Source organism: Muntiacus reevesi, chromosome 1 (genome assembly GCF_963930625.1).
Source record: "Muntiacus reevesi chromosome 1, mMunRee1.1, whole genome shotgun sequence".
In the NCBI taxonomy this organism is placed as follows: Eukaryota; Metazoa; Chordata; class Mammalia; order Artiodactyla; family Cervidae; genus Muntiacus; species Muntiacus reevesi.
Window position 1 is genome coordinate 79,541,130 of NC_089249.1, and position 13,002 is coordinate 79,554,131.

General features: G+C 51.8%; 2 protein-coding genes and 1 long non-coding RNA gene across 4 annotated transcripts; all 3 read left to right on the plus strand.

The window, feature by feature from the left end:
* Positions 1-261: 261 nt before the first annotated feature.
* S100A13 (S100 calcium binding protein A13) lies at positions 262-7,419 on the plus strand. Of its 2 annotated transcripts, none has more exons than XM_065903927.1 (3): positions 262-382; positions 1,326-1,519; positions 7,195-7,419. In XM_065903927.1, the coding sequence occupies exons 2-3, from the start codon at positions 1,367-1,369 to the stop codon at positions 7,336-7,338; spliced, it is 297 nt and encodes a 98-aa protein (XP_065759999.1). In that variant the 5' UTR covers positions 262-382; positions 1,326-1,366; the 3' UTR covers positions 7,339-7,419. The 2 variants fall into 2 exon arrangements, with proteins under 2 accessions (XP_065759999.1, XP_065759989.1); XM_065903917.1 differs by lacking the exon at positions 262-382 and adding an exon at positions 864-1,165.
* On the plus strand, positions 1,531-7,160 carry LOC136145553 (uncharacterized). Its single transcript, XR_010658807.1, has 3 exons — positions 1,531-2,405; positions 4,582-4,701; positions 5,243-7,160. It is a non-coding gene; the product is annotated as an uncharacterized lncRNA (long non-coding RNA).
* Positions 7,420-10,064: 2,645 nt separating the features above from the next.
* On the plus strand, positions 10,065-12,279 carry S100A14 (S100 calcium binding protein A14). The gene is made up of 4 exons (XM_065926399.1): positions 10,065-10,214; positions 10,588-10,695; positions 11,135-11,281; positions 11,504-12,279. The coding sequence occupies exons 2-4, from the start codon at positions 10,666-10,668 to the stop codon at positions 11,639-11,641; spliced, it is 315 nt and encodes a 104-aa protein (XP_065782471.1). The 5' UTR covers positions 10,065-10,214; positions 10,588-10,665; the 3' UTR covers positions 11,642-12,279.
* Positions 12,280-13,002: the final 723 nt, after the last annotated feature.

A 13,002-nucleotide genomic window follows, 5' to 3' on the forward strand; every position in this document is an offset into this window, starting at 1 on the left:
TGGGGTGCCATTGCCTTCTCCCCAGTGGCAGTGTAATACACCTGATTAGAGAAGGGGGTATGGTGGGCCAGCAGGCTCCCTGTATTGGGAGTGATGGGACGTCAGGATGCCTGCAGAGTGGGATCTGGCCAGGCAGCTCCAGGCGAGTCCCCTCCCTCACCAATTGGAGGCAGGTGGGCCGGGTTGTGGGGGCCAGGGTTCCTGGCCAGATTGCTGGAGTGGGGGTGGGATGCAGTAGGCGTGATTGGGCGGGTCTCCTCGCCACAATCTATGACGGAAACTTGACACCTCCAGGCTTGGGAGGGGCTCTCTCCTCCCTCCTGGACATTTATAAACCACAGCCCTGGGGCTCCTGCTTGCTGCACCCCATCTCCTTGCCCCGGTGAGTCTTTACCTTTAACCCTGGAGGGAGCCTGGGGAGCATTTTTTTCCGCCTTGGGCTCCCAAGTCCCTCCCCTGGACCTGGCTTAGACTGGGATTCAGGAAATGGCTTTGGGAAATCCAGCAACAATCCTCGCAGAGGGGAGGGGGTGGGCTGGAAAAGGGAGAATGAGTGGGCATGGCCCCAGCCGTCACCCCCCCTCGCCCCCCCCACCACTGCCTCCGGCTGTGAGTGCCAGTACCAAGCCCAGACTGCCGTTTCTGGGAGACGAGGGCGGGGAGGGCTCTGGGGTCCTGAGCTCCACACTCTGCCCAGCTGCCCCCGAGGGGAGATGCGAGTGGGGCGACAGGGAGGCGGGTTCTGTCCAGACTGAGCCAGCCCTGACCACAGCTGGGCATCTGCCAGACCCCGGCTTCTCTGCTGGGAAGAGTGGCCAGTGTGTGTGTGTGTGTGTGTGGGCGGGTGCAGTGCAGGCGGGTGGAGACCCAGGTCCTTGCACAAACAAGCTTTGGAGACAAACAACCCCATGACCCTTTGAGGCTGGTGAAACTCCAAGAAAGGGTCCTTGGAACTAAACCCCACAGGGGGGCCACACGGGACTGAGAGGAGTCCAAAGAAAGACCCCAGTCCGAACGCCTCCTCCCAGACAGTGGGGTCTCCAGATTGAGGGACCAACAGACAGGGGTCCCTGAGACACGGACACAGCAAAAGGATCCCCAGACTTGTGAGACCTAGAGAGGAAGGGGTTTCTGGAAGTGAACATTCCTGCCTCCTCACACTGAGGTACCGTTGCCTGGTCCCTTGCCCCAAGCTCCATCCCCTCATCCCTGTCCCTTCTCTTCCCTGTGAGGCTTCTTCAGGCAGAGGCTTGAGGTGGCAGCGCCAGGGCAGGGGTCCTCTGGCCTGTCCTGACTCTCCCTTCCTCTCCTTCCCCCTCCTGCAGGCCAGCCCCGTGAGCACATCAGCTCCAGCTGCAGGGTCCTGATGGCAGCCGAGCCACTCACGGAGCTGGAGGCGGCCATTGAGACAGTGGTCACCACCTTCTTCACCTTTGCAGGGCGGGAAGGCCGGAAGGGCAGCCTCAGCGTCAATGAATTTAAGGAACTGGTCACTCAGCAGCTGCCTCACCTGCTCAAGGTAGGTGGGGGGTCTCTGGGCATGCCAGGGACTGTGGGACACTGTGTCTGTGCAGAGATGTTGCTGAGCGTAAGGTGACCACAGGCGTACTGAGAAGGAGGATGTGGCAGCTGCACGTGTAAATGGTTCTGGGTATTCCTGCCTTGTGTGTGTGTGTGTGTGTGTAACTAGGTAATACTATAAGTGCATGTGTGTTGCTGCAAAGGGCTTTGTGCTCCTGTCAGATGATGCTGTTTAGTTCTTGTTGGGTCTCTCTGTGCCTCTCTGGTTTCATTTTCCCAGCACAGGACTGAACCCAGAGCTGGTTTCCAGAAGATTCATAGTCCATCAGAGCTGAAAGGAGATCAAGGGAAAATATGGTCCAAAGTCCTCACTTCACGTGTATAGAAACCGAGGCCCAGCTATGGGAAAGGGTTTGTTAAAAATAAAAACACAGCCAAACTCATAGAGTCGCAGAATCTCAAAGCAGGAGGTTCCTGTAAATGGTTTGTGGTTATTCCCCACACTCTTTGGGACTCCCCTCCGTAATGCAACTGACCGCATCATTCTTTCTGTCTGACTTACAGGATGGGGTAGGGATTTATGTTTCATCTGCACTGGGTTGGCACATCATCCCAGGCTGTTCACAGTTTCATTTACATCCATTCTGAAAATTCACAGGCACACGAAAGTGTGTGAATATGGATTAAAAAAAAAATCCCTACAAACTAGTCTCTGAAATTCATAGTCTATCATTTGCAATATCTCCTACATCCTTAAACTTCTCCCTTCCTCTTCTCACAGGAAACGTCAGGCTCTCCCTGAAAATACAGCATTCCCTGTAGCCCTGTCAGATAATGACTGGTTTTTCTTCCAAATCTAATTCCTTCTGGGCCTGGAGATGCAGGTAGTGACCTCTTTGCTTTTCCTTACAACTTCCAAATGATAGTTTCTTCTCCTTCTCCTCCCCCACTCTCCCTCTCCTGTCCCTGCTCTCCCCATCTCTTCTTCCTCTTTTTGGCTGCACCTGTGCATCTTGTGGGATTTTTTAGTTCCCTGACCAGGGGTCAAACCCAGGCCCTTGGCAGTGAGAGCACAGAGTCCTAACCACTGCACTGCCAGGAAATTCCATCTTCATCATGAGACACTCAGCTCCTTGGAAGCTCATACATATGCCTGCCATTCTTCTAATTGTACACTTTATAGCTCTCCAGCTTCTGGCTTTCTGTTTTTTTCTCATCATTGCCACTGTCAGAATCCACACAGACAACTCATTCAACACCTGTGCCTTTCGATTTCTTGAATTCCTTACTTTCACAGATGCTGCTTCCTGCATCTCAGCGTTCTTGCCTCTCTGCCCCACTGCCCTGTTCAAGATCTTCAGATCTTGTCATTACCAGTGCATCATCTCCACAACCTCAGTCTCAGGCCTCTCTTCATCTACCACCTCCTGTCCTTCCAGTTCTATTCCTCTATCTCATTCCTCCACTCCACCATTCTGACTCCACTGGGACCTTCAGTCTCTTGACCTTAATTAACACTTTTCCATCTTCCATCACCATCCCTCGAGACCTCATTTCCCTTCTTATTCTGCTGGGTTCTAAGCCTCACCACTATAATCACTTGCTCAACTCCCCTTGATTCTCTTTCTTTCTGTCCTAGTTATTTGGTAAAATATCAACCCAGGTTGAAGAAGGCAATGGCAACCCACTCCAGTACTCTCGCCTGGAAAATCCCATGAACAGAGGAGCCTGATAGGCTGCAGTCCATGGGGTTGCTAAGAGTCACTGAGTGACTTCACTTTCACTTTTCCTTTCATGCATCAGAGAAGGAAATGGCACCCCACTCCAATGTTCTTGCCTGGAGAATCCCAGGAATGGGGAAGCCTGGTGGGCTGCTGTCTTTGGGGTCGCAGAGTCAGACACCACTGAAGCAACTTAGCAGCAGCAGCAACCCAGGTTAAATCCAACATTTCAGCTCCATTAGCTTGCTGGTGAAACCCACCATTCTGAGTCCACACAGCTGAATTTGGCTGGAGAAAAACATACTTCCATGTTGACTTGTCTCACTTTAAATCTATGACCGTTGGCAATGCCTTGTCATTCTCCATTTCCCTACTTGATTCATTTACCAGCCCTTTCAGATGATTATTTCACAACTTTTCCTTTCTCGTCAAACTCCAGTACCTCTTCTCATAGTCTCCTTGTCACTGAGAACTTTTCTCACTGAGAAAATAAAAGCCATCAGGAAACTTCTATGTGCTTCCGCCTCCAAATTTACTAACTGATCAGCACATTTCCTGTCTTCCTTCCTGTTACGGGAATGACCCATCTCTGCTGCTAAGGCCAGTCCCTCTGCTGGTGCGCTAAGTCCTATCCCTTCCCACCTTCTGAAAGACGTTACTCTCTCAATTCTTCCTCTCTTCTCTCGCATCATCAAAACTTCCCTCTGTAGGGACTTCCCTGGTGGTCCAGTGGTTAAGACTTTGCCTTTCAATGTAGGGGACACAGGTTCGATCCCTTGTCAGGGAGCAAAGATCCCATATACCCTGTGGCCAAAAAATCAAAACATAAAGCAGAAACAATACTGTAACAAATTTAATAAAGCCTTTTAAAATGGTCCACATAAAAAAAATCTTAAAACTTCCCTCTCTACTAGATTGTTCTAATCAGTTTGTGAACCCACTGTGCTGCCTCCCTTCTTAAAAGAAAACCGCCCTTGACCCTATAATTCCCTCCAGCTATGCCTTTTGCTCCCCTTTGTAGTAAACTTCCTCAAAAACTGCCTTTGACCCTGTAATTCCCTCCAGCTATGCCTTACACCTCTGCTCCCCTTTATAGTAAAACTCCTCAGAAGCAGTGAGTTATTTATACTTACCTTCTCTGCTTTTCCTCTCCTGGTTCAGAATGCTCATCCCCCAGGTATCTGCTAGGCTTATTCCTCGTTTGACTCCATGGCAAATCCTCAGCGTGACCTTCCTTCAGCACTGAGTACAGAGATCACCTCTTGGGCTCTGTTCCTTTGTTGTTGTTGAGTCACTTGCCGTGTTGACTCTTGTGACCTTATGGACTGTGTCCTGCCAGGTTCCTTTGTCCATGGGATTTTCTAGGCAAGAATACTGGAGTGGGTTGCCATTTCCTTCTCCAGGGGAATCTTCCTGACCCAGGGATTGAACTGTCATCTCCGCATCTTCTGCATTGCAGGTGGGTTCTTTACTGCTGAGATACCAGGGAAGCCTAAGACATTAGGAGTGATGTGTGCTTAGTCGCTCAATTTGCAACCCCATGGACTGTAGCCTGCCAGGCTCCTCTGTCCATGGGATTTCCCAGGCAAGAATATTGGAACCGATTGCCATTTCCTGCTCCGGGGGATCTTCCCGACCCAGAGATCCAACCTGTGTCTCTTGCGTCTCCTGCATTGGCAGGCAGATTCTTTAACACTGCGCCCCCGGAATAGCCTTCGGTCCCTTTACCCTAGAGCTGTTTCCTTTCAGGACAGTTTCTTCACAACAGCCTCCATTACATAATTTTATTTTATTTATTTTTAAGATGTTTATTTACTTATTTGACCGCGCCAAGTCTTAGTTGCAGCATGTGGGATCTAGCTCTCTGCCCAGGGATTGAATCCAGGCCTCCTGCATTGCGGGTGTGGAGTCTTAGCCGTTGGACCACCGGGGAAGTTCCTCCATTATATAATTTTATGTTACCAAGAAGTAACATGTAATTTCCTTCCTTTCCATTGTAGGAAACATTCTTATTTTCATAAAGGTAAGGGATCTGCTCACTGTTTTATTTTCAGCACTCACTCTTAGTTGTTGTTTAGTTGCTCAGTCTTGTCTGACTCTTTGTGACTCTATAGACTGCAGCACGCCAGGCTTCCCTGCCCGTCACTGTCTCTTAGAGCTTGCTCAAACTCATGTTCATTGAGTCAATGATGGCATCCAACCATCTCATCCTCTGTGGCCCCCTTCTCCTCCTGCCCTCAATCTTATCCATGTTTTCTTTCATATCCTTCAGTTCAGTTTTCTTCATAAAAGTTTAATATAGTTCTACATTTTTCCTGAGTGCTTTATTTTTTACTATTTTAAGTGGAACCTTTCATATGACATTTCCAAAATGGTATTTGTTTTTGGGTATTAATGTTGTCACCAGATAACTTTATCATTTCTAATAGTTTTTGGGGGGAAAGAAATACAGAATTGTGGCTAAGAGCATAAGCTCTGAGTTAGACAACCTAGGTTCAAATACAGGGTCTAGTTTGTCGTCTGTGGTTAGTACTTTAATCTTTCTGAGCCTTAATTTCTCATCTGTGAACTGGACTCATAGTAATACCGTTCTTGTTGGATTGGTTTTGCATTTATTCAGTCAGTATTTATTGAGTGCCTACTATGTTCTGTTCTGACATTGTCCTAGACTTTGGGTTATAGTGGTGAACAAGCCTCCGCTATGTGCCAAGCACTTTCCCAGGCACTGGTATTATGGTGGACAAGATGGACAAGGTCCCTGTGCTTGTGGAGCCTTTCATTCTAGCAGGTTATGAAGATTAAATGATGTAAAGCATGTAATATGTTCAGCATAGTGCTTGGAACAGTCCGCACTATTAAATGCTTACCCTTGTTGAAATGTTAGCTTTTATTGCTCTTTTGCTTTTTCCTAGGTATACAATTATATAATTGCTAATATAATAAGGGGTGAATTTACATCTTCTTTCTTAACAATTTTACCTTTTATTTCTTTCTCTTGACTCACTGTATGTTTCCCCTTTCCCTCCCAGTGTTACGCTGGACATCTTTGGTTTGCACTGGCAATGCTTATGGTATTTGACAGTTAAGCGTGATTGTGGCCTTTAAAAAAGTCTGTTGAGCTCTTCTATGAATGAGTTTCGTGCCATCTATAGATCTGGAAAGCCTTCTTAGCCTTCATCCAAACGTTGATTCAAATGTTGGGCATGCTCGGTGCCTGAGGCATCCTTGTCTGGTTTGACATGGATCCATTGTTCAACAGTCAACTTTTCTGTTGTGATTATTCATCTGGCAACAGATCCTTTGATCACGGTGGTCCGACTTAGAACATCCTTAGTTTTCACATGTCTGCTGGGAGAGATTTTGCCAAGGACCCCCTAGGAAGCCGATACCATGTGTCCTTGCCATTCCCCTGATCTACCAGGCTAGTGACCCGGCTGGGAGAATGAGAAGGCAAGCAGGTTATGCAAGCAGGCGGCCAAGTGATGTGAACTCTTCCACCTTTCTGTGGAGGAGGAGGGTGGCCTGAGAAGGCTCTGAGGGTGGTCAGAGGGAGTCCATGCCTACAAGGGCTCCCCAAGTGTCCTTGGGCTCATCCCAGGGCTGGTGCCGTGGTGTGCTGAAGCCTACAGGTAGGTGCAGTTGAAGGCCCATTGTGAGCATCTCTTCCCCACTCTGCGTACAGCGACATCACGTTTATGGTTCACAATCCCCCATGGTGGGTGTATTGAGACCACAGCACACCCTGTAACCAGGTTCCCCACTTCCATCCTTTGCTTCCCCCTGGACTTGGGCATCAGGCAGTGCCATGTTGGGGCTGCAGCTTCGTCCGGAAGGTGTTGGGGTAGTCCTAGTGCTCTTTGAGGGAAGGGAATGGTGACTGGCAAGTCTTCCCTGTCTCCCTGTGTCAAAGCAGTCATTTCTAACTCCACTGTTTGCTGTGGTGTCTCCTCAGGATGTGGGCTCCTTAGATGAGAAGATGAAGAGCTTGGATGTGAATCAAGACTCAGAACTCAAGTTCAGCGAGTACTGGCGACTGATTGGGGAGCTGGCAAAGGAGATTAGGAAGGAGAAGGCCCTGGAGGTCCGGAAGAAGTGAAGCCAGCTGGCTGGGTTGGGGGCGGGCATGGCATGGCTGGGCTGAACCCCACTCCCCACAAATAAAGCTTTCTCCTTGAAACACGGTTGTTCCTTATTCACACCCATCCTGATTTCTTCTCTTGAGACCAGTGGATGGGAAAGCTCTGCCCCCACCTGAGGGCAAGTCCAGAAATTGTGAGCACCAACATAATTCGTCTTCAAATATTCTGCACCATCAGGTCTTGAATGGGTAGGTGCTCAGGAATACATGGTTGATGAGTGAATATATGAAAGGTAGAGTGAGATCTCTGGGACATGTGAGGGGACTTATATCCCGCCAGCTGCTCTGGGGCTTGGTCTTGGCTTTCACTTTCTTGTTCCTGGGGTTTGTGTCCTTGGACGGTAATGATAGCAGTGAACATGTGTTGAGGGCTTGGTCTGTGCCAGGAATGGTGCTGAGCATTTTCCTGTATTAGTTAATTCTCACAGGCTGTTGAGGTAAGTACTATTTTTAAGTCCTGTATCAAAGATGAGGAAACAGATTTTGGAGAGGTTAAGTCACAAAGACAAGAATAGGTGAAAGTGGAACTTCCCCGGTCGAGTGGCCAAGACTCCGCGTTTCCAATGTGGAGAAATTGGGTTTCATCTCTGGTCAGGGAATTAGATCCCATGTGCTGTAACTAAAGATCCTGCACAGTGAAGATCGAAGATCCCACGGACCATGACTAAGACCCGGTGCAGCCAAATAAATTAAAAAAAAAAAAAGGAATACATGAAACTGGGTTGAAATTCCAGAGCCTCTGTGATGAACTGGGATCGTCTCTGAAGGGGTGTTGGGAACACTGGACCCTGTTCTGCTTCTTGGCTGGAGAGGCATGCGGTTTACACTATCCGCCACCAGGGGGAGCAGGGGTGGGGCAACTCAGCAGGTGCTGCCTTCCAGGGCCTGGCACTGCTCTGCTGTCAGGAGGTTATCATCTGAGGCCGCTGAGTCCAGAGGAACGTTTAGTTTAAGACCGTCTCCTCATCACACATCATAAAAGGGTCCTAGATTGAGATTTGCCCTGTAAGTACCCCTGGACAGAGACACCTCAGAGGGAACCCCAGGCTGGGACTCTGAGGGTTCATTGGAGACATTCCAGAGTGGCTCCCCCAAGACAGATAGCCTAAGAGGGATGCCCAGACTGAGATATTAGAAACCTCAGGCTGAGGCACTCTTGGAGAAACACTGCAATTGAAATACCCTCAGAGGGGTCCCCAAATTGAGACCCTTTCAGAAGAATTCCCAGAATAAGACAACTTTGGGGACTTCCCTGGTGATCCAGTGGTTAAGACTCCACCTTCCAATGCAGGGGATGTGGGTTCAATCCCTGGTTGGGGAACTAAGGTCCCATATACCTTGGAGTGTGGCCAAAAAAAAGAATAAGACACTCTGGGAAGGGTCCTGTCATTTGACACAGACACCCCTGTGTGCTTAGTCACTCAGTCATGTCCGGCTCTTTGCTATCCCATGGACTGTAGCCCACCAAGACTCCTCTGTCCATGAGATTCTGCGGACAAGAATACTGGAGTGGGTTGCCATGTCTTCCCCCAGGGGATCTTCCCAACCTAGGGATGGAACCCAGGTCTCCTGCATTGCAGTCAGATTCTTTACTGTCTGAGCCACTGGGAAAGCCCGAGGACATTGGAGTGGGTAGCCCATTCCTTCTCTGGGGGATCGTCCTAGCCCAGGAATTGAACCAGGGTCTCCTACGTTGTAGGCAGATTCTTTACCAGCTGAGCTACCAGGGAAGCCCAATTGAGGGCAAAAGTACAGAGGAACCCTGGAAGAAGACCAGGGCAGGACGCTGAGAGGTATGCCTGGATCTCAGAATTTAGGAAAGGAGCCTAGAGACTGGCTCTGAGCTTCGCCTGACCACACTGACTCCCCTGCCTTCTCCCTTCTTCCTCCCCATCAGCTGAGGAGGGGCCCTGGGGTTGGCGTGAGTCCCCCACCTCAGACTACTGTCCAGGCTCCCTGGATGTTGTCGTAGGGGCTGGATTGTGTATTTGGGGGAATGGGGTTGCAATGCAGTCTCTGGTTAGGGAAGATATGGAATTCTGAGGGAGGGAGGAGCAGCTAGCCCAACCAGTTTGGAGAGGTTGTTAGCTGACAGATTCTGTGCAAGCTACTGCTGCAGGGAACTGAAAGGAAGGCCCGACAACACTCAGTCTGCCCCCTCCACCAGGCTGCCCTTCTCGGGCTCCTTTCTCCTGACCCAAGTCTCTTCCCTCAGGACTGGGGAAGGCTGGGTCTGGGACCTCGGCGGGCTGGAGTGTCACTATCTAAATTGGCCTTGAGGGGAAAGGAGTGTGTGTGTGTGACACATTAAAGGACAGAGAGGTCCCTGGGGACATGTTTCAAGCCACGTGTCCTTCATTCCCTCTAGGCCACAAAACCCGGCCTGACCGGCCTCTGCTTCTCCTTCTTTCCTGGTGGTTGACACAGAGCCTCTCAGAGCCCCTCTGCTTCTCTGTCTTACTTTTCCTCCAGGCCTCTCCTCCCAGGCTTCACATCACTGTGTGTCCAAGTCCTCCCTCTCTCCTTCTGCAGTCTCTCGCCTCCTTTCTTCCCTGGCCTCTGCCTGCTGGTCTGGGGCCAGGGGGATCCCAGACCCAGCTCTCCACGATTCCCTCTTCTTGGCCAGGACGGGGCGGGCTCCCGGAACTGTGGCCAATGGAGGTGGGGCTCTAGGAGGTGGAGCCCCCGCTGCAGGCTCACCGTCCAGGCGGCGGCTAGAGCTGGGTGGCTTTTCGAGGAGGCCCAGCCCCCTGCCTCCCCTCCCTCCCCCCAGGTATAAGAGCTGAGCTCAGGTGTGCTGGCTCCTCCAGTCCTGTCTCAGCGGCTGCCAGCGGGTAAGGAGACCCAGGGCTTTTCACCCAAATGGACTGAACCAGGTTCAGAGGGCATGCTTAGCCTATCCTAGCTTAGGCTGGCAGGGGAAGGTCTGGGGGCCCAGGCTCTGGAGGCTGGGGTGTGTGTGTGTGTGTGTGTGTGTGTGTGTGTGTGTGTACAGAACAGGGATGGGGGGGCTAAGGAGAGGCCTCTAGATAGAGGCCTAGGGGCTGTGACCTTAGCTCCTGGAGCCTGGGCAGGGAAGGGCAGGAAGGGTGTTGGCTCTGACCCCCTGGGTGAGGCACAGAATATCTGGGGTGTAGTCAAAGGGGATAGCCGAGCAAGAAATGCTGAGTTCTCCCCTTAGCTCAGTCGCCCCTCCCCTCTGAGCAGATCATGAGCGATCAGCTCCTCTGGGGCCGGCTGTAGGACGACAAAACCCTCACCACAGGACCAAGCGTGTCGAGCACCATGGGACAGTGTCGGTCAGCCAACGCTGAGGTGGGCCCATTCATTCCTGACCTTTCTGTTCCCGCTCCTCTCCTTCACCCTGAGGGTCTGTGTCCCCCCATTGACTTCTGTCCCCTCACCTTGGCCTTGCTCTGCACTCCAGACCCTGCCTGTGAGGTCTGGAGCTCCTCTCTGGTGCCCACACAGGGTGATGAAGATGGGCCCCCCTGAAGAGGATGCTTGGGCCTCATGCTGGGACCTGCCCTGCCTGGAGGCTGGGGGGAGGCGGGGAGGAAGCCTTGCCCAACCCGTGGCTCAGGGCAGAGGACAGTGGGGGCAAAGGGTGCTGGATGCTGGGTTTTGGGGTGGGCAAGGGCCCATGGGCCCGTCAGCTGTCTTATACTGTGTGGGTCTGTCGGGCTCCTGGGGAAGCAGGCTGTCATAGGGTGGATGAGGCCTCCCTAACATGGGCGATGTCCCTTGTCCTCAGGATGCCCAGGAATTCAGTGATGTGGAAAAGGCCATTGAGACCCTGATCAAGAATTTCCACCAGTATTCGGTGGAGGGTGGGAAGGAGACGCTGACTCCCTCCGAGCTCCGGGACCTGGTCACCCAGCAGCTGCCGCACCTCATGCCGGTACTGAGAGAGTGAACCCCACCCTGGGCAGTACCCTGACTTCCCAAGCAAGTGCTCTAAGACCCCACCCACGCTGCCACGGCCCCTGGCACTGGCAACCCCTAGCTCTTCCCCTGTCAGTGCCAGGCAGGCTCAGGTCCTGCTTCCTGCCCCTGGGCAGGGTGGGGTGGGAAGGTTGGAAGGTACTGCCTGTCTGAGCTGTGGTGTCTTCCCTCCTTGCAGAGCAACTGTGGGCTGGAAGAGAAAATCGCCAACTTGGGCAACTGTAACGACTCTAAACTGGAGTTCGGGAGCTTCTGGGAGCTGATTGGAGAAGCAGCCAAGAGTGTGAAGATGGAGAATGCTGTCCAGGGGAGCTGAAAACCTTCCCCTGGAATTCTGGATGGGTTGGGTGGGATGCTGGGGAAAGGGGACCTTAAACACCTCTCTCCACCACCCCCACACTATTCCCCAGCCCTTCCTGCCTCACCTCTGCAGGGTTCAGGTTCATAATGGCCCTCTGGGGCCTCTGTGTACTCCGTCCCTGTGGAGCTTATGAATCCAGGGGACCCCACCAAGGGGGAGGCTTGGGGAGCCGCTGGGGCCTGGGACATACATGGAAGGCTGCTGGAGGGTTGAGGATGGTGTAAGGGCCACGTCATTTAGTAGTGGGGAAGGGCAGAGAGGAGCTGAGCTGTGGGAAATGATTTGGAGGGGGTGGCAATAGGGATGGACATTTGGTACTAAGAACGGTCTCTATGAAACTACCCCTCCTAATCTCTTCCCCAACCCAAACTGTCCAGTGCTATCCCTCCCTGTCCCCAGTTCTGCCTCAGCCTCCTCTCAGGACTCTGTCTCCCTGGCTTAGGGCAGGGGAAGACAGAGAGAGAGCAGGGTCAGGGAGAGGCTGAGGAGGTGTGACTTTGGGGAGTGAGAGGACCAGCTAGGTGCTTGGGCATTTACAGGATGATGGTTGTTTTGTATCATTTGATTAATAAAAAAAATGGAAAAAAATGAAAGACGTTGTCTTGATTGGTCTACCTCCCATCCCAAGGGTCCATGGGTAAGAAGGAGTGGGGGTGAATGGCAGAGTCATTGGGTGGCGTGGTACATGTGGAGGTGCAGTGGTCGGCAGCGGAAGTGACTGGGGGGACTCACACTCTCCCGTGGACTTGGGTTGAGGAGGGTACCAGGCCTAAAAGGTGGGAGACCTGGTCCTTTCTGAGGGACAAGCTGTAGTTTGCCAGTGGCCTGGCCCTCTGGCAGGAGAGCGGGGCATGTATGCACACGTGGGGAAAAGGATATGAACCCAGGTGTGCTAGAGCCTGCGTGACTAGCCACAAGGGAACCGTGAGGCTGAGAAACAGGCTGACCGACCTAGGGTTGAATCTCGGCTCTGCCACTTACTATGTTTGGAACTTGGGGGCATCATCTCAGAGTATCAGTTTGCTCATCTGTAAAATGGGATCGGACATGTGATGTAACTACTCAGCAGAGAGGCTGACGCAGAGTGAGGAGAGCCCAGGGAGCTGAAGTCTCTGGAATGGGGGATGGGGCTCTTCTGGAGTCAGCTGTTGCCTCTGGGACATCCATGGCCAGCTTCTTATGGTATTTCAGACAAAGGGATGCAGGGATCGTTTCCAGAAGAATTCTCTGTTGCACATGAGGTCCCAGGGATGCCTGCCCAGAATGGGGAAGACTAAGAGCCACACTCTGGGTCGTTCTGACTGGAGCCGACAGAA

Excerpts from the sequence above, each read along its gene's own strand:
- S100A13 (XM_065903927.1), top strand. The coding sequence starts at position 1,367 with ATGGCAGCCGAGCCACTCACGGAGCTGGAGGCGGCCATTGAGACAGTG. Across the intron at positions 1,520-7,194 it reads AGCTGCCTCACCTGCTCAAG|GATGTGGGCTCCTTAGATGA; the intron begins GTAGGTGGGGGG and ends GTGTCTCCTCAG.
- S100A14 (XM_065926399.1), top strand. The coding sequence starts at position 10,666 with ATGGGACAGTGTCGGTCAGCCAACGCTGAG. Across the intron at positions 10,696-11,134 it reads GTCGGTCAGCCAACGCTGAG|GATGCCCAGGAATTCAGTGA; the intron begins GTGGGCCCATTC and ends CCTTGTCCTCAG. Across the intron at positions 11,282-11,503 it reads AGCTGCCGCACCTCATGCCG|AGCAACTGTGGGCTGGAAGA; the intron begins GTACTGAGAGAG and ends CCCTCCTTGCAG.